Source organism: Neolamprologus multifasciatus, chromosome 10 (assembly GCF_963576455.1).
Source record: "Neolamprologus multifasciatus chromosome 10, fNeoMul1.2, whole genome shotgun sequence".
Lineage (NCBI taxonomy): Eukaryota > Metazoa > Chordata > Actinopteri > Cichliformes > Cichlidae > Neolamprologus > Neolamprologus multifasciatus.
The window spans coordinates 16,045,646-16,071,896 of NC_140448.1; the positions used below are offsets into that span (position 1 = coordinate 16,045,646).

General features: G+C 39.6%; 1 protein-coding gene across 2 annotated transcripts in view; it reads right to left on the reverse strand.

The window, feature by feature from the left end:
• Nucleotides 1-26,251, reverse strand: part of fat3b (FAT atypical cadherin 3b) — a 73,099-nt gene that overhangs the window by 38,574 nt on the left and 8,274 nt on the right. For both annotated transcript variants that reach the window (XM_085174169.1, XM_085174170.1), the window contains 18 exons: nucleotides 22,264-22,382; nucleotides 20,002-20,200; nucleotides 11,314-11,375; nucleotides 9,978-10,292; nucleotides 8,311-8,521; nucleotides 7,541-7,612; nucleotides 5,800-5,936; nucleotides 5,003-5,278; nucleotides 4,573-4,783; nucleotides 4,224-4,438; nucleotides 3,826-3,984; nucleotides 3,202-3,323; nucleotides 2,918-3,100; nucleotides 2,708-2,822; nucleotides 2,303-2,584; nucleotides 1,616-1,966; nucleotides 1,134-1,307; nucleotides 500-1,030 (listed from right to left, as the gene is read on the reverse strand). In XM_085174169.1, coding sequence (XP_085030295.1) covers nucleotides 500-1,030; nucleotides 1,134-1,307; nucleotides 1,616-1,966; nucleotides 2,303-2,584; nucleotides 2,708-2,822; nucleotides 2,918-3,100; nucleotides 3,202-3,323; nucleotides 3,826-3,984; nucleotides 4,224-4,438; nucleotides 4,573-4,783; nucleotides 5,003-5,278; nucleotides 5,800-5,936; nucleotides 7,541-7,612; nucleotides 8,311-8,521; nucleotides 9,978-10,292; nucleotides 11,314-11,375; nucleotides 20,002-20,200; nucleotides 22,264-22,382 — 3,734 coding nt within the window. The remainder of the gene's footprint in view (nucleotides 1-499; nucleotides 1,031-1,133; nucleotides 1,308-1,615; nucleotides 1,967-2,302; nucleotides 2,585-2,707; nucleotides 2,823-2,917; nucleotides 3,101-3,201; nucleotides 3,324-3,825; nucleotides 3,985-4,223; nucleotides 4,439-4,572; nucleotides 4,784-5,002; nucleotides 5,279-5,799; nucleotides 5,937-7,540; nucleotides 7,613-8,310; nucleotides 8,522-9,977; nucleotides 10,293-11,313; nucleotides 11,376-20,001; nucleotides 20,201-22,263; nucleotides 22,383-26,251) is intronic.

The following is a 26,251-nucleotide window of genomic DNA, read 5'->3' on the forward strand; positions in this document are numbered from 1 at the left end:
GTTATTTGACTGCTGAGGCAGAGATGTGCTTTTGATCAGGTTAAATACGACCCACATGGTAAACAACACTGCAGTACCACAGAGCAAGAGCAAAGCATATTTTAAGGCTCAGTGAGTATGCTCAGTGATTATAAGCCCCTGTTCTTAAATCTGCTTCTTTTACACTTTAATGCTAGTAAAAAGGGACACAGACCTACAGTATTTTGCTGACTGACTTAAAAAGATGTGAGAAAAATCCAAATTCAATCATTTGATGTTCTCATCTTGTAAACAGAAATATGTTCCTGAATGAAAAAAGAGCACTATTGTATTAAAGGTCAAGCACTTCTACTGGGAAATTTCTAGGCAAATATCACACCATCTTCCCATGAATAAATGAGCCATCAGCAATGCTGCTGAAGTGACTCTTAAGTGTAAACACTCATTCAGTAGAGTACACACTGGACTAACTCAGCAAACACAGGCGTGTGCACACACACACACACACACACACACACACCTGTAAGACGGGCGTTCCAATCATGGAGTTCTCAGAGAGCACAGCTGAGTATGAGGTGTTCAGGAACAGCGGTGGGTTATCGTTCACGTCCAGCATGACAATGTCCACATCAACCTCCGACTTAGCTCCGGTCAGTGTATCGGTAGCCTTCACCGTTAAACGGTAATACTGTGTGGTCTCATAATCTAACGGGTAAATTACACGGATGATTCCTGTGTCAAAGCCAATGTCAAACTGGGAGGAAGGGTCTCCATCTGTGATGGTGAAGATGACGCTCTGGCCCTCGGGACTACTGGCATTGATACACAAGACGGAGGTGGAGACATCCAAATCCTCTTTGACGGTGACACCATAAAAAGGCTTGTCAAATACTGGCATAGCTTTATTTGCTACACTAACAGGCAGCTCCACCTCACTGGACAGAGGAGGGAAGCCACCGTCAGTCGCCACGAGGATCAGTTTGTACTCTGCGTTAGATAAATCTGCCTCGAAGGCTCTCTTTAAGGTCAGCTCTCCTGTCACAGGGTGCACCTGCATGGGATTTATAGACATTAATCAATCCAACTCATGAATTTGCACAATTATAACATTTTACAGCCTCCCATATAAAATGAGGGAAGATGTTTTAACTTACTTGGAAGTTTCTGTGCTGCTCCTTAAGGCTGTACGTCACTTGTCCATTCCGACCGTAGTCTTTGTCAGTAGCTGAGACCCTGAAAACACTTGATCCTGGCTGTGCTTCTACCTGCACTACAGCATAGTAGGGAAGGTTCACAAACTGTGGAGAGTTGTCGTTTACATCCTCCACCTAGAAGATTTGATTTTAAGAAAAACATAATGGGGTCATTTTAAAGCTCAGGAGGGTTAATACTGTTCAGCAACACAAAATCTGCACCGCAATCTCTTGACCACTGCACCACTGTCCTACCAAATAGTCTATAACAAAAACACATTCAAGCCACAATGTAAAACGTATTTAAAGCATTCTAAACCAAAAGAACTGAAAACACAGGACTGCCCCAATACGCCCAAGTCTGCATTACTGTAAGCGTGAAGGATGGACAGAAAAAGCAACAACTAGAAGCATGCTTGCAGACAGATGATTTCCATACCTACCTGTACTTGCACGATCACCCTAGCCACCCTCAATATTTCATCTTCCCTGCTGACCTCCACCACCAATTCATAACTGTCCTTCTCCTCTCTGTCAAAAGGCACGCCGGTAGTGAACACTGCTCCACAAGTGGGCCAAATGCTGAAGCGCCCAACGGGGTTCAGCAGAGTGTACTTTAGTGGCTCGTTGAGGCGGTGACCAACTGTGCTCACCACAGTCACTAATGTGATATTGGGTATGTTCTCTGGGATGGAGGCAAAGTAAACTGGGAAGGTGAAGAGAATTCCGCTGTCTATAGCTTCTCGGACAAGCACCGTGACCAGTGTCATGCTGGAAAAACGTCCATCCCAAACCTTAAAGAAAGAAGATAAATGAGTCAGAATTAGCTATAGCAGAGAATGTAATGCTGGAGTTTTTTTTTCTTAGCTCAATTTGACTGCCCTTATTTTCTTAATAAAAACAGTAAAATGATTCTGGATGTAATCCTGGGTCAGAAAATCCTGAGTCATGCAGATGATGTATCCCGTAACAAGTCACCACATAATTTTGGGCTCTATGTGCACAACTCTGCACTGACCCAGGAACCTGACCTTCTGGAGAAAATCATTATTATGTTTGCCCAGCTTAGTACAGATAGCAGAATGATGAAAAGACTTTCAAATGGTATGTCATGTCCACTAAAGACCTACCTTCACATTGAAGCGATAACGGTCTTTATTGAGGCTCTGATTGATGACGGTCACAACTCCAGTGTATGGCTCAACAGAAAAGAACTCCACATTGCTATCCACCAAAGAGTAAAGCAGCTGTGGTGTGATAGACTTGTCAGGGTTAAGTGTGGGGTCAGAGGTCATATCGGGGTCAAGAGCCTTAACCGTAAGAACCTCTACACCCATGTAGGTAGGCAACAAGAGGATTGTCTCGTAAGTGTCCTGGGAAAACTTTGGGGGCGAGTCATTGATGTTGATCACCTAAGACGTGGTACACAGGGAGTGAAAATAATGTTGAGAAATGACTACGATAACACAGAACCCAAAGTGAGTCAAGAGTTGTTCATGAGACAATGAAAGCTGATTCATATGTTATTTGCTTACCTTTATAAATACCTCTGCTGGGCTGTCAGCATCCCGTGGAGGCTGGCCACTATCTCTAACATGAACCCGAAAGACGAACTCAGAGAAAGTTTCATAGTCCAGACTGGCAATCGTTCTAAAAATCATTTAAACAAGCCCATTATATATCAACTTATAAGGAAATTAATCAGATCAATAGTGATGCAACTTCTGCAGAGCATTATCACCTACCGGATCGATCCAGTCCCAGAGTCCACGCTGAAGAACATCCGAGCAGTCTCACCTATGATCTCGAACACTAACAGGGCATTGTGGTTACGATCCTTATCAGTTGCCTGGATGACCAAAGGGTTACCGTCCTCTGCAAGGACCACGCTGTTGATTGGAGCAGCCTCGCTGACTACGCCGACATACCTGTTAGGAGAAAAAGGTAACGCTGATGTCAGTCAAATATTTCGTAGGTCGGTCGAGAAAATCACTTTTTAACACTCAACAACTGATACAACAACTAATACCTGATTTGTTGGAATACAGGTGGGCTGTCGTTCACATCTACTACTTGTATGATGACGGAGGTGCTGGCTTCCACTCCAGCCATGCTCAGGGCACGCACTACCAAAAAGTAAGATGTTGTTTGCTGGCAAAACAAAGAAATCCAGTGAAATTGTTTAAAAAACGAATTCAATTTAGATCAGATGTAAAGCCAGCGTTTTTTGCATAAAGAAGAACGTGACAGTGGCTTTAAAAATAATGCTATAAATCTTTGTAAATAGAAAATAAATCACAGAAATATTTCATGTTACCATCCTTTCCCTTTCCAACAATACCTTGTCCTCAGGGTATATTCAAACAAGTGAACCTCTGCATATTTATGCACTCTCAGTTACTTTTTTCTCATCTAATCACAGTGAGTGATTAGATGTAATGCTGATTACGGCTCTGAGGGCCACACCATCTGTTCCAGGAATGCTTGTTTGCTGTTGCTTTTTCGGCTGAATATAATTCTGACTATATATTTGGGTCAAAGGCACACCTACAAAATGCACTAGGGACAGAACGGAAGCCCCTCGTACCCACTGTTTGACTGCTAAGCATCTATACATCCAATATATAACCAAAAAAGAAAAACATTAACAAACCTCAAAGTCCAGCGGTTTGCGTGTAGTGATTACACCGGTATGGTGGTTAATAAAGAAGCAGCGCTCCTCGTTGCCTCTGGTGATGTCATAAATGAGTGCTGAGCGGCTGAGGGCGCTAACAGTGATCACGTAAGTTCCAGTTTTGCTGTTCTCCATAATCTATAAAGCCAAAGAGCAGAAATATACAGGTAGATTTTCAGAACTTGAGTGAGTTGTATAGACCATTTCCCCGAAAAATACCGTTCTTACCTCCTGTATATCTGTCTAGACATTTAACCTCTATACACACATACCGCCTCCGAGCTGTCTTTATTCCTCCTATCTCTCCCACCCTCTCCAGCCTTCTCCCTTCCGACAGTAATTTATCTCTAACTTTATTTATTTTTTTATTTTTTTACCTCAGCCTGATACTCCTTCTGAGAGAATTTCGGTTTGGAGAAGTCTGAGAGGATCAAGGAAATGCGAACTGAAGCGGTGGCCATTAATGGGGGAAATCCACTGTCTGTGACGCGCACACTGAGGGTGTAAAAGCCTAAAGAAGTGAGGTCCAGTTCCTTGGCAATGAAGATAAGGCCCGTGGTATTATCAATGCCATACACACCACCGGTGTTACCTGAAAGTAGCAGAAAGGTTACAGACACTATTAAAGGAGGATACAAAAAGAAATCACAGGTCACTACACTGTTTAAAACACAAGCACAGATACAAATCAAAATGAGAATAATTTTCTTGCACATTGGACCGTACCTGCTTCTATAGTATAGGTGAGCTGCCCATTAATCCCATTGTCTTTGTCTAGGGCCGTCACCTGCACTACAGACGTGCCTACAGAAAAAGTCTCGTAGGCCGTAGCATCGTATACGGTGCTGGTGAAGTAGGGAATGTTATCATTGGAATCTTCCACTGCCACCAGGATACGAGCCAGGTCACGGTTAAATGGAAACTCCTGATCCTTGACCTACAGCAGCAAATGAGAGATGAATATGGATAGAGCTGTACGAAGTGATAAAAGAACAAAATCAGCAAAAATTAAGTGAGGCAGACACAGTTGCCAAAACGGACATAATTTATTGGATAGCACAGTGGCGCATACAGACTCACAGTAACATCCAAGCTCACACACACACACACACACACACACACACGAACAGATTGTCATCCATGTTTCCTTTCCCACCATAATAGTGAGGATGTGCTGTGTCTGGGCTTCATAGTCGAGCCTGTCTGCGGTGTAGACGACTCCTGTGCCAGGATTGACCCTAAACAGCCTCATACTGGCCGGGTCTACGCTGCCATAGATGGAGAAGCTCAAACGGGCACGCTCATCAATGTCTGATGCTCTGACCCGCAGCAGCTCCATGTCAACTGGTATGTCCTCAGATACGCTGACATCATAAGCTGGTAGAGAAAAAACTGGAGGGTTGTCGTTGCTGTCCTGTATTCGAATGAACACCTGAATGATGAAGACATAGGAAAAGGGAAATCTGCATAGTCAGCATAGTGGCAAACAGCGATAGGAGATTTGGAGTCGAATTAGCTTCGGTAACTGACAATCTTCAATCCAATTGCAGAGTAAATGCAAGGCTCAGACACAACTGAACCCTATTTGCATTAAGACAAGGCCCTATTAATGGCAGACTTGTAAGCCAGAGCGAGCGTTCTCCAAGAGGCATGAGGTTCTTTTTGTATCTTGACCTTTATTTGTCCAGAGTAATCCCATTAATTCTCTGATATCAAGGATTTCCCTTACAAGATATACCCAGTAGGGGAGCCCCGACAGCAGGAGCACAGGGAAACAAAAGCACATTTCATAGTCAGTATGAGATAATTTCAGAAAAACCAAGCGCAAGCAGAGGAAGCGAAGCTGAGCGTAAACAGTTCCCCATGAAAAGAGGGAACAATCATTTAATTTGATGTGGGTCTGGGGCGTATGAGAGGCAGCGCCAGTGCATAACAAATTAAAACTCTGTGTACCTGTGCTGTGGCAAAGTTGGTCCCATCTGTCACCTGTACCGTCATGTTGTACACAGACTGCACCTCCGCATCAAGGGGCTTGGCCACGACTAGGGTCCCCACCCCCAGTTGGAGGTCAAACTGCATGTCAAAGCTCCCTGGAATAAATGAACACACACACACCCATCCCCCGTACACACGCTTAGTGTCAGCCTTTTAGTATTCGCACTGCATATAAGACTCAGGTGCTCTAAGTTATTACTGTGTAATTGTTTTGGCCAGGTGCCTTCGTCTGGAGCTGGAGGGACTGTGAAATAAAATGAACTGAAATGCAATGTGATGTAGCACCAAACCCACTTGGCAGCCTGAGAGCTGTTAACAGCCACGCAAACATCTGTCTTATCACTCCAAAACACAACCCATCTCAGAGATCAAAAACCCGCAGCAGGGTCTTTTCCACGGGCGGCGAGTGTACAGTTTAAAGGCTTAATGTTTGATTAAAGTGAGGGAGGGGATTGATATGTGTTAGGTATTCGGTACCATCCTTCCTCTCATTCCAGCTTCTCTCCCGAGATATCTGGGAGCCTGAGCACCCCTCAGCATATGAATACTGATTGGGCATTTTTCACACAACCACTGATGCGTGTTGAGCGGCAGCAAAATACAGGATCTCACATTGTTTATTTATTTTTTGTTCTACTTTTCATGGCAGAGCAGTGGGTCAATTCAACACTACGAGGGATCAATCTCACAGCATTGAGAAAAAAGAAAATTACAGTATGTAAACACTAGTTTCTTTTCCTGTCAGGGTGGAATGATGCCTCAGAGTTCTGTTATTAATCCAGGAAGAGCACGCCAGATAAGAAAGCCGTATAAGACTCAAACTCTTCTGTCTATCTATATCACAAAATCACATTCAGTGCCATAAAAATGATTAAGAACACAAATATTTCTCTAGTGTGATTAAAAAGAAATGCAGTACAAAAAAGCAATTATATGCAAAACTCTCAAACTGTACATGGCCCCTAACAAATGTAAGCAAATAACCCATATTTTCAGATCTGGCTTTGGTCTCCACCAGAGGAATACAATCTGCCTCTTTAGTTGCTAAACGCTCCAGTGCGGCTTCAGCACCACAGTTGTTTGCAGTGGCTGACCAATGATGCACAAAGCAGTGAGAGTGATCCGAAATACTAATGCTGCCGGGCTTGACAGTAAAGCACTGGGCTAGAGCTCTGTGAAGTTTTGTAAATCTAAGGAGCAACTCAAAATATGGGTGGTAAATCTCTGAAGGGTCATTTATACTGTAAGAGCAATTCCTCTCACATTTCTTAGAACTTGTTTTAGTCACTGTAAGGTTTATCCATAACTGCTAAAAAACAGTGAGGTGCATTTGAATTCAGCCCTAAGTGGAAACATTAAAATAGCCTGTTGTTTTATAAAAAATACTGTATGGAGGCCTTATGGAAGGGGGAGCAGTATCATTACAGACTGCTTCTATCAGAAATGCAGTAACTTTCCAAAGTAGCTACAATGTAGCTGAACTAATAGCACGAACCTGTCTTGTGTGGGCAGAGATAATGATACCGCATAGTATTAGTGGAGCTGTGTGACATTACTATTCCAAACTCAGATCGATCACTTCTGCCTTTGGCTAAACAAGGTCATGGAATTGCGTGCTACATTTCCTGGATTTCCTTAATTTCTTCAAACCTGCAGCATTTGGTGGGAAAAGGTGTGGCAAAATTAGCTTTGACCCGACCTGTGTCAAGCGAGCAGTTTCTTCCACATGCATTCTGAGGAATGTAGAACATTTCTCTGGCAGGGCGCCCGCCTTAAAAGTGTGAGAGAGGAAAGAAAAAAGAGAATATAAATATTCATGAAGTCTGGATATCCCTGTGATCAAAGGGTGGATGATTTATATACAGCACTGCAAAGTTGACCTCTTGACGTTTTTACATTTATATGTGTCACTAAGTGATACAAATTGACTTTTCATTAGAATACTTAAGCTAAGGGTGGGTGATAAGAGCCTACTTCTGGAAGTTTGAAATAAAATATCCCCAATGCCTTTATTTTTTAAAACTATCTGAAATATGAATAACCTTTTCTGTACGATTACTCATCTAACATTAACACTAAGAATTAACTGGGGAAAACATTTGCACATTGCATTTTCTCTGTCTATTAAAAAAAGAACAATTAAATATTAAACATATTTTCCTGTTTTAACAGCTCTATATCTTTTATTTAATGTTAACTATCAAATAAAAATGTATATTCCTTAGTTGTTCTTTCAAAAACCAGGGAGGAGATCTGTTTGGTTTTTTTTTGTTTTTTTTTTACCAGAGTCAGGGCAATAATGACGAAAACTAGAACAATTTATTACTAACTCACTATCAAGAAACACTTTGTAACTTTTCATTAGTGTAACCAGGACACTTTTATTGTGGCTAACTTCATGAGAAAATTCAGAGTATGTACTGTTCTTTGGCTCTCTGTTAGTTCAGTATCTTATATTAATTTTCTTACCGATGATAGTGAACCAGACAGGTGTGCTGGACTGGCTGATAGCCACAACTCCCACTGGCTGGGCAACAGTAGCTGTCTCCGAAATGGAGAAATTGTAGTACCGCTGGGTGAACAGTAGAGGCACTGGTGAGGGGGCAGGTTTACGAATCCACTCTACATGAAGTTTAACAGTAGACCATAATGGCGGATCGCCACCGTCCTCCGCTTTTATCTAAGAGAAGGAACAAATATAGATAAATTAGTATGGTAACCCTGAGAGATCAAATGCAACTTATGAAACCACCAGCAAATAGAAAAATGACAATTTCAGTTGCCTCCGGGTGCTGAATGAAAAACAACAGAAATATAAAAAACAAACAAGCACTTTGGCATACCTGTGGTTTTTTAAATGTGCTATATAAATAAAATTGTATTGTATTGTATTGTAAACAAACAAACAAACAAAAAAACTAATCATGAAACAAAACAAGCTGTGAGAGTGACAGAAACCAAAACATGCGAAGGACTGCACTGAGACACACTCAAACGAAGCAGAGGGTTCATCGGTATTGTAAAGAAGAAAAAGCTGCATATCAATATGTGCATTAAAATCACATGATTCATATAATATTGTAGATACACATTTGGTATTAGCCATTTACTCTTTGCAGTAGTTCCGTCACATTATTGTGTCCCTCTAGAAACACTTTTATTTTGTTTCATGATTTTTGCTTAATTTTCTTTCCATTTCTGTTGTGTTTTGTCTGCTTTTACAGTGTTTTTCTATTTTCAGTTTTTTGAGTTGCAATGCATTTGACCTTTCAGGGCCACCATACCAACACAAGCAAATGGAGGACTTACCAGTACTTGCTAAGGTATTAGTATGCATGTATTCAGGCCAACCAAAAACTTTGAGTACATTAGAATTCTTTCCTCTCCACTTCATAGACCGCGAAACCTACAATCATAATCTATACTGATCACCACTGCACTGACTGACTGCCCCTAGAGTGGATTAACTACATCTATAGCCTAGCAATAACATCCCATCCATACAAAAACTTTGATCCCAACAAATACAGATTAATGAGATGAGCCTCACTACCTGGCTTTCAATAGCTTGGTCTGCCTTTTTCACACCCAACACAAATACAATACTAGTTTGGCCAGTGCATAAATATGCATGCAAAAAATGCAATTTGTGTTTGTTTGTAATATTAGTCTGACCACAAGTGAGATCAACTGCAAGTGAGATCAACTAAGATCTATCATGCCACCTAGTATCCATCAACACCACTCCACCCCACAACCCCTCCACTCTGCTGCTGAATTTATTGGCAATAGAATAATGTGTGTGCTCCAGTACCTGGGCTTTTGCCTGATGAAACATGGCAAAGTTACTGCGTTTGCTTCTGCCAACTTTCCCTGAAAGCAGAGCCTTAGGATCTAACAAGCGCACACTGGTTGTGATTAGTTTGTAAGAAGCGGAATTGAAAACGCAGCACTCAAGACATGGAAAAAAAGCAGCGCTGTGCCTTAAAGTCTTATCTCAAGGAAGGCCGTTTCAGCAATTTAGACTGTTGTTACTGAGCGCTGGCTTTTGTCTGCCATATCTCCCCACAGATTTAAAATACAGGCTTTCCTTTTAAAAACAAGGATAGCTTTTATATTTGATATGAGAGACTCACAGTGAGGATGTCATAGCTGCCTGCTGTCACCATCTTCTTTGACGACACCATAGCAGTCCTGGGGTCAATACTGAACTTTTCGTCCTCATTACCGCTAATGATGCTGTAGGTGATGTTGCTATTGGCGCCATAATCACGGTCGTAAGCGAAGACACGGTACACGGGTTCCCCGCGTTTGTTCCTGTCTCGCTCGGGCAAGCTGATGCGGTAGGTGACCTCTGGGAAGGTGGGCGGGTTGTCGTTCTCATCCTGGACGTGAACTATGACCCACACAGTAGATTGGCGGGTGGTCACCGGGCCATCTATTACTGTAATCTGGGAAAAACGTGAACACAAGAACACAAATGCATGGGACTTTACTAGGGATCACATTTTACATTTTATTGATATCGTAAATCTTGCTCATGCTGTGTGAGGGCAGGGCCACGTGGAGCTGAGCTCACGGGAAATCTCTTTGTATTATTGATCCCCTGGAGGCGGTGGCAGAGGGCTGATCACGGATCAATTGGATCAGATAGGGGTGAACACCAATGCTGCCAGCCTGACTCTTCACTAGGCTATTAATTACAGACAGCATAAGCAGTCAGGCTGAGCAGTGGGTGGCATGCATGGGTGGTATTCAGAACAATGTTTTAACAAAGACTTCTTTACTTGTTTCTTTCCAAGTTGGCCACAATAATATATTTTCTTTCTGTTGATGGCAGTTTTCTCTCTACTGTTTCTTTCACTTTGTAGTGTGCTGCCATACATTTATTAAGTATGGGAGCTAAACAAGGCAGCATGAGTCTGGACAACTCAATTGGCAATTCGGGCATACAATACAACACATAACAAAAGCGCACAGGTGCAATCGTGTGGGTCAACTGCAGGTTATTTCATTCCATTTCGTAGAAAGGCAAAGTGCTCGTGAATTCAACAGCATTTAATAAGTTGTAAGCGAAGTGTGGGGGAATAGAAGTTTGTTCATGACCACAAAGTCAAGAATCTGTGATTATCAGGTTCATCTGTATGCAGAGCTGCAGGAGCAACAGAAATGGTAATCACCCAGCTATCTGTATGCCTAGTGTCTGCACTTATCAAATGCCGGGCAGACCAACTCCTCTCCTCCCTGTTCCCGTCCTGAGTGGAGAAGATAACCAATGATGAATGATTACATTTAGAAAATCCCAAACCTGGGGCCCAAAACTACAACCATTCATCACAGTTTATGGAGCCTTGAGGGTCTGCCAGGGTTGTCCTCCACCCTGTCTTTGTTAATAGTAGGTTATGGCAAGTGGCAGGCCTGGATAAATAATATCAATATGAACCTATGAATACGGTTCAGGTTTTACTGTACCTCTAAAAAGTGTTCAGCTTGTTGTTCTCTGTCCAGTTTCCTCGCTGTTGTTGTGATCAGACCTACAAAATCATTAAAAAAAAGAAAAAGAAAAGATGTATATAACAAATAAAAACTGCTTTTATTGTTTGCACTATACATTTACTTTACATGACAATATGCACTGGCTTTATAGAAAAAAAATATATCTGTCATTAGAGTCACTTTATTTATGCATGCGTAAATGGACTGGTTCTTATATAGCGCTTTTCTACTCATCTGAGCACTCAAAGCGCTTTACACAACTTGTGCATTCACCCATTCACACCCATTCGCACAAGCACATCTCTCTAAGTGCTTTATAGCTAACATTCACACACATTCATACTCCGATGGATGCATCGGAGAGCAATTTGGGGTTAGTATCTTGCCCAAGGATATTTGGCATGCAGACTAGGGGAAGCCAGGAATCGAACCACCAACCTTCCGATCAGTAGATGACCTGTTCTACCACCTGAGCTACAGTCACCATGCATAAGCCCGCATGCATGTAAGCATCACCAAAAAAACTACATACTACAACCCCAACTGAGCCATTCACATTCATCACAAACGGTATTGGATAACTGAGGGTCATTTAGTTGGCTTTCAAGCCACCAGGACATAATAGCTTTGATCGATCAGCTTCATTCAGATGATGGTTGGATGGTGTGACAAACTGTATCAAGCTTCACTGGAAATCAGACACAATGGCAACTTCATATTCTCTTGATGCTATTTTTTTCCTATCATTTGATTTAACTATTAACTTTCTTTCATTATACAACTAAAAAGCCCCCCTACACACACACATATATGCACATACAGCCATGTTTTCACTTAGTTCATAGTAGCTGAGGATTTTTCATAGTATGCTATATTGATTAACTTTCAATTCCTGGAAACCTTTCCCACTGCTAATCCAAAACGCTGCCTGCCTAAATGATTTACAATGAGGCCACATGCTTTTTGTCCCTAATAGGAAGGTAAGCCCCAGCAAAGTAACTGAATTTGCTTAATAACTGCCAGATTCAGTCAGTAAAAACTTTGGAAATAAAACAAAAAGCTCCTCAGACATTACTTGTACAAACAAGGAAACTAAGGAAGAAACATAAGCATTGATCTATAAGCAGATTCGGGACATTAAGATACCGTAAGTCAACATTTGTCTTAGCCTGGAGCTATTTTACCCCAAGATGCACAAACAAATGCAAAAGGGAAAAAGTCACTGATGATTCTTGTTTCAGTAAAAAAAATATTTCTCTTCGTTGAACTGCAGTATCCTTTTTTTTCACTCACAGCAGGTGCTTATAATTAAAGAGTAACAGCATGTCTGTGCAACTAATGACATCCATATACACACAGCGCGCACACACAATAACTAAAAAGTATATATTACAGAAATCCCTCTGCGTGCACTTTTATGTGAAGTTATTAGAGCAAGTGTGCTTGACTGGTGACTGGTGGTGCTTTTTGTTTCGGTGTAATGAAGCGTTGCAGAGGGGTAGGATTAGTCTGGGTGCCTAAAATGCTCTGCAGTAAACGCTCAATGGGTAGACTAAAATCCTGGTGTGCGCACACATACACACCACACACTCTCACACACACACACACACATTCACACATTTCCAAGCTTGCACATATCACAGTGTCACCTTGAGCTTGTTATGCAGGCTAACTTCAATTAAGCAAATTAGGAGTAAATCTAGAGCAGCGGTCATGAGCTCTGGGAGACAGAGTGGAAGGAGGAGGAGGGACTTGTTCAGCAGAACACGGCGCGAATAACAACTCTGATAAAAATCAATGAGCTACAGCTTGCAGCACATCTGCAGTCATACTACACTCAGTTTTAATTGGACAAAGAAGCAATAATTTGAAAATTCCCCACCCATACTTTCACATGCACACACAAAAAGTGATGGTCCAGTGGTCTGTCTTAAATCATTATACAAACTTCAGTTCACCGCTTTCTTCTTAGCCGCATAACACCTCATTTATTTTCTAATTCAAGCTACACTAAAAAAACAAATTTTTAATTTCAAGTTTGAAGTATTCATACTGGAACATCTTCCTTTTTTTTAAATCCCTTTAAGACGCAGAAATCTAAATCAAACGATTCATTAGAAAGATTGTAATTTTCCCAAAGTTTGATCCAATAACAAATTATGACTTTTTGTTTTTACATATTACACACAAGTGACGGGTTTTGCTTTATGTTATAAAATAAAAATCAACAATACATTATTTAAGTGGCATTGGTTCCCTCTATTGTTTGATATTGGAACATAACGTGCTTTTTACACGTCCCTTTTTATTTAAAATTTTCTATCATGTGTTTACATTTTGTTACCAACGTTCTTGTCACGTGTCTGCTAATCAGGAAGAATTCAATGGGGAGAATTCATAAGTAGCATATTTACAGTGGGGGAAATAATAATTTGGTCCTGTGATAAATTTTTAAGTTGGTTCACTCACAAAGAAAAGAACAACTTTTATGGTTCGTTTCATTTTAATAGAGAAAGACAAAAAACTAAAAATACTGAAGAAAAACTTTCAAATTCTAAAGTGATTTTAATGTCATTAAGTGAAATATGTATTTGTGAGCTGGACACGGTGGACCGGCATGTCTATTACACGTTTGTCCGTGATACTGCGTTGCTCAAGAGGGATTTTGGCTCATTCCTCTTTACAGACACTTTCTACAGACAATCTTGGAGACACTTGGCAACTCCAAGATTTCAGTTCCCTCCACAGATTTTCTATAGCATTGAGGTCTGGAGAGTTGCTAGGCGAGACCTTAATGTACTTCCCTTTTAGCTACTCCTTTGTTACTTTGGTGGCCTGTTTTGAGTCAGTGTCATGTTGGAAGACCCATCCACTACCCATGTTGATCAGTGTTCTGGCTCAGGGAAGGTTCTCATCTGTGATTTTATGCTACGTGGCCCTGTCAATTGGCCCCTCAATGCAGAGAAGTTGTTCCATATCATTAGCAGAAAAACAGTCCCACTGCATAATGTTTCTACCTCCATAAATGACTGAGGTGTTTTTTTGGGGTCAGACTCAGCATTTCACATGATGTCAAAAAGGTTGATTCTGGTTTCTTCTGACCACAGCACTTTCTACCAAGCTTTCTCTGAATCATTTAAATGTCCACTGACAAACTGAGTTGGGCCTGTATCTGCCTGCATGAGCAGTGGAACCTTGTGGGCAATCCAAAATTACATACTGTGTTATGAGGGGTGTATTTCCCACTTAAAGAACACTAATAAGATTTAGGCTAGTTTTAGGCTGATCCACAAACTTCCTCATGATCGTCCTCACACCATATGGATTTTCAGAATACATATGGTCATTTTCAGGCTATATATATACATATGTATATATGTATATATATATACATATATACATATGTATATATATACATATGTATATATGTATATACCATATGTACCATATGTATTCTGAAGCTGCTGCTTCAGAATACATATGGTGGAACTTCACCTGGTTGTTACTGTTGCCGATAATTAGTGCGTCAGCAAGGATGAGCTGCCCAACCACCATGCCTTGTTCCAGTGGAGGCACACTTCCACATGTATGTGTGTGTGTGTGTGTGTGTGTGTGTGTGTGTGTGTGTGTGTGTGTGTGTGTGTGTGTGTGTGTGTGTGTACCCAAGTGTCTGGCATAACAAAACCAATTCAATCAAACAGAAGGTTGTTTAAAAAAAAAGGTCACACAGCCACCATGGCACTCTGCAAACATGCGTGTTTTTACAAGAAGCACTCCATCTAACACCCTGTGTCAACACTTATCTATTCTGTTTTCCTCCCCAAAGGAGGTAGGCTTCACTCACTCAGCCAGAGACAAACTGACAGCACTGTAAGCTGTCACAGCACATTTACACACTTTGCACTCATTCAAAGTTTGGCTTCAATACATTTTGGGAATTGTTGTGCTACCTCAAACCCATCAAAATGACACTTCCAGAGTAAACCTGAAAAATATATTACTTTGAAGCACCCCAAACCTAGTTTTGAAAAACAATCTAAAACTTCAAGAAGTTTTTCAGCAGTTCAGGTTCATAGTTTTGTTGCCACTTGCATCCTGAAAGCAAATCAATCAGCTAGATTTTGTTTATCCAATGAAATCACTCTGGTACATGGAAAGTTTCTGACCGTGCAAACAGTGAGGATTGATTTAAACTGAATGCATCTCCCCATTCATGCATGTCTTATTACCAAACTAACACGGTGGCACTGTCACTCACAAAACAATAGAAATTATGGTAATGATGCATTCAAATTCAAACCTTGTGACTGTTTTCCTAAAGCTGCAGAGTCAAGTTTATCCACAAAAGAAAACATATTTGTTGTTATTTAATGGGCTTTGGCAAGCTGGTGGAACCCAGTGTGTCTTTTGTAGTTCATTTATCACACTGGAAACAATACTGTCATCAATGAGTTTCTTTGTATAAAATTAATGAGTAACAGATAACAGAATACTGTGGGTCTTTAGACAGAGACAGAAAACTGGGCTCAGATGGCTAGAAACTCTCCCCTGTGACATGCACACAGGCACTAAAGAAATACAGCGTACACACACAGAGAAACGCACAATCATACACACAAAGGCAAATTATTTTTATACAGCTGTATGTTGCGGTTGTGGCGTCATCTCTATTGACTCACTGCAACAGACCCAACAAAGCTGTAACCAATTAATCCATTGATTAAATTACCACACAGAGTCTCTTTTCTCTCTAACGCATACACACATTATTTGTAGATACAGCTCTTGCATGTGTATTGTAATCTGCTGAAAAGTAAATTAACTGAGTATAATTTTGAACCTGCACTGACAGCATTAACATCAGTGGTACTTTAAAACATTCACAGTGACTCACTCTGACTCACTGTTACAGGTACACAACATTTTGCAGTCAAACAGTTAAGCTTCCTGAGTGAGGGAACTGACTCAGAACTATCTGCGTGGCAGTCATAATAAGAGCCGGTTGAATTCTTGAAATATTAAGGGACGGTGCCTCAGTGCTTCCTTTATTACTTCCTTCAGTGTAGTATACAAGTGGCTATCCTTTATGAAAGGAAAGAAGATAATTACATCACATACCCGTCCGACTGTTCGTGAAAATGATCAATGAAACTGATAAAGTGATGCAGATCATTTAAATGTTATTTATAGATGCATTTTCCATTTCCATTAACTGCTGATATGTTTTGAATTTTCATCAGGAGTTGAACTATGAACATTGCATTGCTGTAATAGTGTGTAGCATGTAATACTGCTTCTTATGCTTCTTGCATGAAAAACACAGATTTCTATGAGCTTTTATGACCTATAATAATTGATCAAGGTGTCTCTAAAGTTTTCTGTTGTCTCGGGGTGGGGTTAAGCTAAACGGTGGAATTCTACTTTGGTTATAAAAATCCTAAACAGAGAGTTATGCATAATTACACACACACACAATTAAAACACTAAAATTATATATATATATATAATATTGCACTACTTGTTTTCTTTTGTATGCAAATGAGGTTAGCAAAGAGGTTAAGTAAGAGGCATATTTTGTAATCGATCTTCTGAACATTGTATTCAATATGACAGATGTCTTATGTGTCTAGTGTACGTGACATTTTCCACCAACATCAAAGGAAAATTGATTATGAAAAGGAAGGAAATTCTTTTGACTATTCGACCATACCTATGTTTGAGAATGCCTGTGTTGGATACAGTTTACATAGTAATGAGTTTTTGAGGATCAGCGTCTCGCTAATAGGATCAATATTAGTCCCCTCACCCTGTTTCAGCCCTCTACATTTCCCTACATAATGTCAATATTATAGCCATAATGCATAGAGGAATATTCAGAGGATTAGAGGACGCCACATGGAAATTCCCCTAACATTTACAAACAAGGTGAACATGCAGTAGCATATATTAGTGAAGTCTTTCTATTATAATCTTGATCACTGAGATCCTGCTGCATTACCTATAGGCCCCTGGTTTTAGAACACTTTACTGACATTTCTTTGAATCTGAAAAGTTGTCCTTGTAACAGCTGAAATTTTCCTTTTGTTGTTTATTAGAACACTCACTACTTAATCTAGGGCAGAGATGGCAAAGACTTCACATTTTTTCCTACTAGATTTGAATAAAACATTTTACCTCTTCAATAATTCTTTAATATAAGCGTCAAGCAATGCTTGTACTGAGAATGCATGGGGACATTGCTACACTTCAAACTTGACAGCCAAAACTGAAATACATCAAACTTACCATTTATGTATTTATTTTGCTTTGATTATATTTGTATTCTTCAGAGACATTTGAGTGATTCTTCTAATTTTCAAATGTGTCCATTATATTAGTATAAATTGATCATTCATTTAAAAATAGATTGTCTGAATATTTACTATAGAGCATTTTTATACAGAAGGTCTGTGAAAAGTAAAGGGAGAGTTTGACAGGGATCTGTGAGCTGATATTCAGTTGTCAGGCTTCTTTTATGAAACTCTTAAAAATGCATATGAAATTCAAATGTGTAAATGTTTAAATAAGATTTTTTTGCATATACAGACATACATTTGTGTAAAAAAAAGTGCACAAAAAAGTTAAAAGGTTGCAATACAAATCTGAAAAAATGCAGAAAACTAAAGTTCCCACATATTGCAACGTAGTCTATTTACAGATCTTCTACCAAATATGTGAAAAAATATATACAGCCTTCTGTGGCCTCAGGGGAGCTGTGATAAATTTGATAAATTGCCTGATAAATTTAAGGCAGTGACAGCTGGGACTCCAGACTAAGCTTGAAAATGACCAAATCTTTGATTACTAGACCATTGTGGCCCACTTCTCATTTTACTTGAGTCTCCAGGGGTTGAAAAAGAAAGTCAAATGTAGAAATCCCAAAAGCTGTTTGCCAGTTGCTGGTTCTAAAAGTCATGCATCCATTTTTCATAAAAACCTCAAGTCAAGGTTTGCTACAAATAACAGGTTTTGTCTTTATTTGTATTACTACGAAATGTTTAACCACCGGAATGGTCACTTTTAGTCACAACTGCAGCGCTGTCTTGTTTAAACTCTAAAATATTTTGTCCTTTTCTTTGAAAGGACAAAATTAAACATTGACCTAACAAAAGGCAGTAGCCTTGCTTTTTTTTTTCAATGCTAGCCCCCAAATCCAGACGCAGAATATGGTACACCTAGCTTTTGCAATGTAATTATACTCCAGTTTATCCTGACAAAGCCTAACATACGGCAACTTTTTTTTTCTTGTTGTATTAAAGTATTGCAGAACAGCACATTTAAAACAACTGTCATCTGTTTACAACTTTCTTTCACAAAGTAAGTTAGAGAGATGGAGGCTCAACCATCAGCCCTGCTGACTGCCATTGTAGACTAATGAATTAAAATTGTACACTTAATTAACTAGTATTTCTGGTACTGACTGGCAAGGATAGCAATATTTAAACCTTGAGTCAACCAGTTGCACACATCCCTAGTCAAAATATTTTGTTCTATGCTTATTTTTCCTGCTAGCCAAAACAAATAACCCATTTCACATCATAAAGAACTGTAGATTAATCTTGCTAACTAAGCTTGCTATTCATGGGTATCATTAGCTGATTCTCAACCTTTCCTTCACAAAAAAAGAACAACCCAAAAAACGGCCACAATACTTCTTGGGTCCAAGACAGCAGCCAGCAATCTAATGTTTGACAGCATGGTGGGGGTACGTCTATCTTCTATAAACAGTCTATGACTCAAGGCTATATAAGCGCCATTGCCAAAACAAAGATTTTTTTTCTTGTTTCTATTTTGATTCTCTCTCAAAGCATCCATCACAACTCTGAATTTATTTATAAGAGTTCAATGCCAAATTAGTGGCACACCTTAAAAAATGCACTCATCCCAATCCAATTAAACTACATAAAAATTAAATATCTACTGACTGATACATAAATCAGCATGTTTTAACACATAATTAGAATTTATCCCCGCACATAAACAGTTATATTATAACGGTTATATTATAATATAACAGTATATTGGCATAGAAGTAAAATTATTCAATTAATCGCAGACAATACGCTTTCACAAAATATTTTATACACATTCACTGACTTTAATTTCTCATGCATTATTAAATCCAGAGACTCTAAGCAAAGTCAATAAACAACTACAGGCTATCTGGGCATAATTTCATAAGCCCAGTATGTTTAAAACCCTCCACTGATCCAATATCTAATAGAGAGCTTATGGTGAACCTCTGTCAGGGTTGGTATTGTCTCAATAAATCCTATTTCCGAATTGAAAGTAATACTCCTCAAACATTTAGCCAGCATCATTTTGTTTAACTTTACACCTTTTCAGCTTAACATTTAAATACATATCATCAAAAGCAATCAAATATAACTGCTGTGAATAGAACATGTGAATAGCTCAGAGGATATCAGGTAGAAGCTGCATGCTGTTACGCGAGATACAGTTCATTTCTTTGTTCTCTGTCATACAGCTCGTATCTGTGTAATATCTGTTGTTCTGTTTAATCCCAGCTTGTTAATGAAATGCCTGAAGCGCATTTATGAGTGGCCGTTCTTTCTTTCATCATTCCTTTCCACTCCACTAGTACCACATCACACACTACCTCACCTGTTTTTGGATTAATAGAGAAGAAATTCTGCGGGTTGCCGGCAGTAATACGATAACTCAGACGACTGGGTATAGCAGTGAGATCGGGGTCTTGCGCCTGAATACGAATGACTGACACGTCCTTTGGAGAGTTTTCCATGATAGTCGGGTGGTAGATAGGATCTGAGGTGAGGGGAGCATTATCATTGACATCTTCTACCTGAGCAGAGACAAAGAAGAAAAGAAGACATGAAACAACAAAGGAAAAAGAGGAGAAAAAGGCAATAAATATTCATTATTTGAGTTGGATCTTGGAATGGCAACAAAAACATGGATAGTAGCCCTCTGAATTTGCACGCACTGCAATATTGCTTTGTTGTGATTTTAGTATCTTTGTTAATCAGTCTGGGTCTGGATTGATATGTTATCAATCACAAAATGGAAATATATTTGCCAGAAAATGTCAAAGATGTCACACTCCAAATTAATTTCCCTTCTAACAGCATAGATCTAGAATATTTATGGCAAGCAGTGGGTTGATTGAGCATTTGCTGGAAGGCACAGAGAGCCAAGACAGTTCAGCCAGTGAACAGAAGCACCTGTGCCTGATTAATCTCCCCATTTTTCCATGTGATGAATAGGCCGGGAGTAAAGCACCCACTCACATAACCACACGTGGATATCCTGAAGCCAGAAAAGGCTGCTTGTCTTTTTTTTCCTTTTATACACAGCTGAACTCTTCCCCAAAGGGGGAGCAGTGATGTAGCAAACATGTGTGTATTTGAGTGTTTAGACGGTGGAAAAACTTAAGGGCAAATAAATTAGAAAAATCTTGAAGCAGAGAATTCTCGTACAGTGTATCTCTTGCTTACAGACTGAGTGCTGAGTACAGAAACCAAGAGAGTAACACACTCGTTTGGCATCATACTGTTTGGATGTAATGCTTTACGAGAATTTTATAGTATAAACATCAAAATTACCCTGGAGGGTAACGTTGACTGGCTGTAAACTTTTATCAGTGACTGCCATTGAAAAATAAGCTACTTTTACAGTTAAAAAAGCTGAAAAACTTATAACCTGACATAATTTTAATGTAGTTAACGAGAAGTTACGCATAAAAAGTGCATAACTGTACCCCGTATAACTAAATATGATTTTTCCATGTACAATAAATACACAGATAAACTTGAAATGACCTAAAACTGGTATACTTTCAATTAAAATATGATTGGATATGCTGGAAGTGAAATTAAGGGAGTAACACACTGGCAAACCCTATTTTGAATATAAAACAATCTTACCCTGTAGACTTCTTGTCTACAGAAGCTCAGTGATGGCTAAGACTGCTGTACCAGTCATCTAATGGCACTTGGCATACAAAGATCATTTGAACTTTGTTTTTTTGTTTTGTATCTACACTCACTGGCCCTTTGTACATCTATTCAGCTGCTCATTAATGAGAATATCCAATCAGCCATGGCATAAACATGGCAGCAATTCAATGCATTAAGGCATGTAGACAAGGTCACAATGATATGCTGATAGGAAGGCAACAGTAACTCAAATAACCACTCCATACAGCAAAGAAGGATACAAGAACATCTCTGAATGCACAACAGGTTGAACGCCGAAGCAGATGGACTACAGCAGCAGAAGACCACACTGGGGCCCTTCCAGCCATGTAAGAAACAGAAACTGAGGCTACAGTACGTATGGCCTCACCAGGGTCAGAATTTGGCTTAAAAAACATGAAAGCATACGCCCCTGCTTTGTATCAACAGCTTAGACTGCTGGTGTCATGGTTTGGAGATATTTCCTTTGTATATCTTGGGCCACTTAGTCAAACACAGCATAGTTTAATCACCACATAGTTTAACCACCACTGCCTTTCTGAGTATTGATGATGACTGATGATGATCCCTTTGTGATCACAGTGATCACATCTTCTGCCATGTCACAAAGCTCAAATCATCTCATACTGGTTTCTTGGACATGACATGAGTTCACTGTACTCAAATGCCCTGCACAGTCACCAGCTCTCAGTCCAATAGAGCATTGTTGATTCTATGTCTTCAAGAAATAAGGCAGTTCTGACAGCAAAAGGACATCCAAACTGCTGCCAGCAGCACGTACCAGGTGTATTTAGTAATAGCGCACTTTGGGGACATCCATTTAAGGCTTAAAATTACAAGGGAAAATTATCTGCTTGTTATGTTCAATGCTATAAAAGTCTGTGGGTAAATGTATTTAACATAATGATTCAATAGGTAGTGGATTCTATACCTGGATGAAGACTTCAACAGAAGCTGACAGAGGTGGAACCCCTCTGTCCATGGCACAGACAGTCAGCCAGTAAGAGTCTTTGGTCTCACAGTCCAGGATACCAGAAGTGTAAATCACCCCTGTTGAAGCAGAGAGAAAGATTAATGCAGTTTTTACCTGGCTTTGAATACTTATCTATTAAGGGTGTGTGTGAATGTGTGTGTGTGTGAGAGAGAGAGAGAGAGAGAGAAACTGGCTGTTATCTGTAAAATACATTACAATCCTTAAAAGATCTCTTAGGAATGTCTTTGAATACTAAGTTTCCAGAGGCAAGCACACAAATTTAGACTAAAACTTTGTGTCCTGGCTTCAGTGACATTCACAGGCATTAGTGGTGCCACTGTAGTCACCTTCAATGTTTCAGCTTCTCTGCAGCTAATCACAACTGACCAAACTGCTCCCACTGCTATTTGCTTAGTGCTAAATGTACCCTGAGCTGCCCTACACCAATAAAGACACACACATATATATGCACACACAAAGACACCCAGACATTCACATATATTGACTGGCGTGTGCTTAGTGGCCTTAAGGAAAATGAGTAGCTGACAGTTTTGGTGACCTCTTCGGGGACAAAGAGAATATTTACAATGGTTGACACATGGACACAACTTTAAAAAAAAAAAGAAAATCCGTCATCCAGGACTTTTCACAAAACCATTTAAAAAAAGACACATGCACACAGGGTCTACGGTTTTAGGGTTCATTTGTTTCCTTTCTATCCACTCCCAAGAGTATGACATTGTAGAAACACAACGGCATGTGTATACATTGCAGAAATCCAAAAAAAGAACACTAACACTCGCAGTATCATTTCTATTCAGACAGAAACACGCAGGCTGAAAAAACGTTTCAGCTCAGGAACACAAACTCTCACCAGATCTGCAAGCTCCTGTTAAATATAGGCTCCTTTGAGACATAGACAGCCTGCACAGCATGAGCATGCACAGCGCTTGTGCTTAGGTTTACATACATTTAAACCCAAGAAGCTGTCACACAAGCTGAGCTTGGGCAGGTGAGCAAGCTCAAATTTAATTTTTTTTTTTTTTAATGTTTTTATTTCATGGTTATGATCTTCTTCATTATATAAGAATGGCTGCACAGGAGTATTGGCAGTTGGATGGTCTGCCAATTGTGATGCTAAATTCCTAATCATTAAAAAATTCTATAACCACAACCATTTACAGTACATTGCAAAAATCCAGATTTTTTTCCTATTTCTAAAGGACATAATATTCAGATACTGTTGATGCCTTGTAGATGTTTCTTTTGTCCTCCACTTGTCCATTTTTTAAGGAAACACTGAACACCATACTGAAATATGCCAAGTTTTCAGCTAAAAGCTATTTAGTAATTACATTGTTGGTGCAGAAAACACTATTTCATGGCTGTGAAAATGTGTAATCGTTGGCATTTTTATGTAGATTAAACTAAAGAAATGGGAACAAATGATGTATTTTTGTATCATTATTTAAAAAGTTCCTAAAGATACAATTTAAACTTGGTTCCTTAGTAAGTTGTCTAATAGTAAACCCAACACTAGTTCATCGCTTGAGCTGGGTGCCTTTTTAATGCTTATTAAGTCGTAGCCCAGTGTTAAGTAGTTTAACAGACAAGAATAAACATTGCTCTGAAAATGGTCAGGTACAGGAACTGGGCTGAAAGTGAGTGAAAATGCAGCCAATGTCCAAAGAAAAAAAATAAAAGACCTTAAGAAAGTCTGCATAACTGTTGATTAAGACAACTTTAAAAACTATAAGTCTGGCTCCTTGGAAGCAAAATATAAAGACATGAGGGGTGGCCAAAGACTTCGCACAGTACTGTAGGTACCATAAAAGAAAAGCTGCTGCTTTATAGATAATTGAAGAAGTGCTAGGAAAAGGTGATCTACTATGCTCATTTCTAGCTCCATGTTTTAATCTCAGACTTTACTAAAGTAGCATTAACTCACATTTCCTTATTTATCTTATGCTGTGCCTTGATGCAGCCCTTCAATTTATCTACGGCAATTTCTGAGACAAAGTGTTTTGGCTTCCCAGCTTCCTACTGCCCCTTAGAAAATATGGTCTGAAACACAAGTAGTGGTTCTCTCAGATGGCTATGCTTACGATAATTTCTTTCTTTTCTTGCACAGACCAAAGAGCAGAGAAACCTCTTTAAACCCTTTTGAGTGTATGAGATCATCTGTACATAATCTGAATATAAGCTCATCATATATATATATATATATATATATATATATATATATATATATATATATATATATATATATATATATATATATTAAAACAGAAATTTTGGCTTTTGGGGCAAAAATGAGGCTAAACTGGGTATCATTTCACTTAACCAAATGAAAAAACGAACGCCTCTAGTCAAAACTCTAAGAGGAACTCTAGGAACTCCAACCCCTGGAGTATCATGCTCAATGCTACAACAAAGTACTCAAAGAAACCCAAGAACAAGTTTGACATCAGTTCTTCTTTCTCAATATGCTGAAAAAGACACCGGTTTATCTTTTCAGACATATTTAATATTTGTTTGTGGTGTTGGAGGAAAGAAAGCTTGTCATACAGCAGATCTGTTGCATAACTTTGCCTTCAATTCATCCACAAGGTCTGCATCCCCAGGTACACACAAATAAATCAGAGACTATGGGTGCGTTGGTTTCACCAGAAAGTGGCAGTATGTCTGATTATGACTAAGCCGCTGCCCAGAACACGCACAATGCATAGTAAAAGTGTTTGCTAAGATACACCCTTACCCTGTCGTCCTTGACCATGTCCTTTTCAAACCTCATCTCTGTCAGACAGCTTGACAGAGAGACAAGGAAAACAGAGCTGGCTGTTTCTAAAGCTCTTTGAACTTTAAGACCGACAGGCACTATTCAGTGAATTCAATATAAATCTGACTCGACAGCATCCATTCTCACCATAAATAACGCACTTCAAATAGTGAACAAAAAAAATTGAAGGGTCAGAGCACATTTTCTAATCTGGAACTTCAGCGTTTGGTTGGGTTTACATCCATCTGCCGCGTCTATTCACCATCCCCATTCTTGAGAAACAGGTTTTGTGATCCCATTTTTTAATTAATGTCACCATATCAAATAATTGATCCTAAGATTGATGACAAAATATTGTGTACATTTCTCTCTTGAGACACAACTGAATAGCTCTGAATGTGCTATAAAAGAGGACATCAGAAGAATATATGGCCTATTCATTTTATTAAATGAAGACTGAGTGCTTTTTAAAAGTGTTTGCCTGTAACTTAAAGAATGCTTTATCCTGACTGTGACAAATCCTGGAGCTTGCAGACCCACTAATAGAGGAGCAGTGGCGTTTGACAGCTGTCCAATGAGAAATTGCAGGGCTTGCTCTCCACCCAAACCAATGACAGGAATACAAATTTTTGTTCAAAGTGCAGGAGAGCTAAGGTTTAAAGCCAGAGAAGATCCGTCTTCTTTTCTGTTAGCCTGTGTGTTTTCCACCCACGTATGATTGAGTCATTTAAACATCTAAATATCAAACGCGGGTAAAGAGGGCACTCATTAACAGCAGCTATGACTGACAATAGGGGTGTCATGTGCTATGCACGATGCATCAAAGAGCTGATTTACAAACTACAAGTGGGGGTGGGAGTAAGGGGTGCATTAGCTGAGACGGGTTAAACAAAAGGGAGTTCTCATTCTTTCTATTTTTCTCTCTGTCCCTTTCACTCTCACTCACTGTCCATCTCACTCTCTCATCACATATTTAGTTCTGGCACTAAGAGCCACAGATTGACAAGCAGCCAGAGCAAAGCCACTCAACATGGCAGCTAAATGCATGGTGGGAGTACAAAGCAGTGCTACTCTGTCCGTGCCTGACAACGCTGACTTCTACACGATAAAATGAAGCACTTGATGATAAGGGAAAACTTGGCATGTTCTTACTGTATCGTGTCCTTC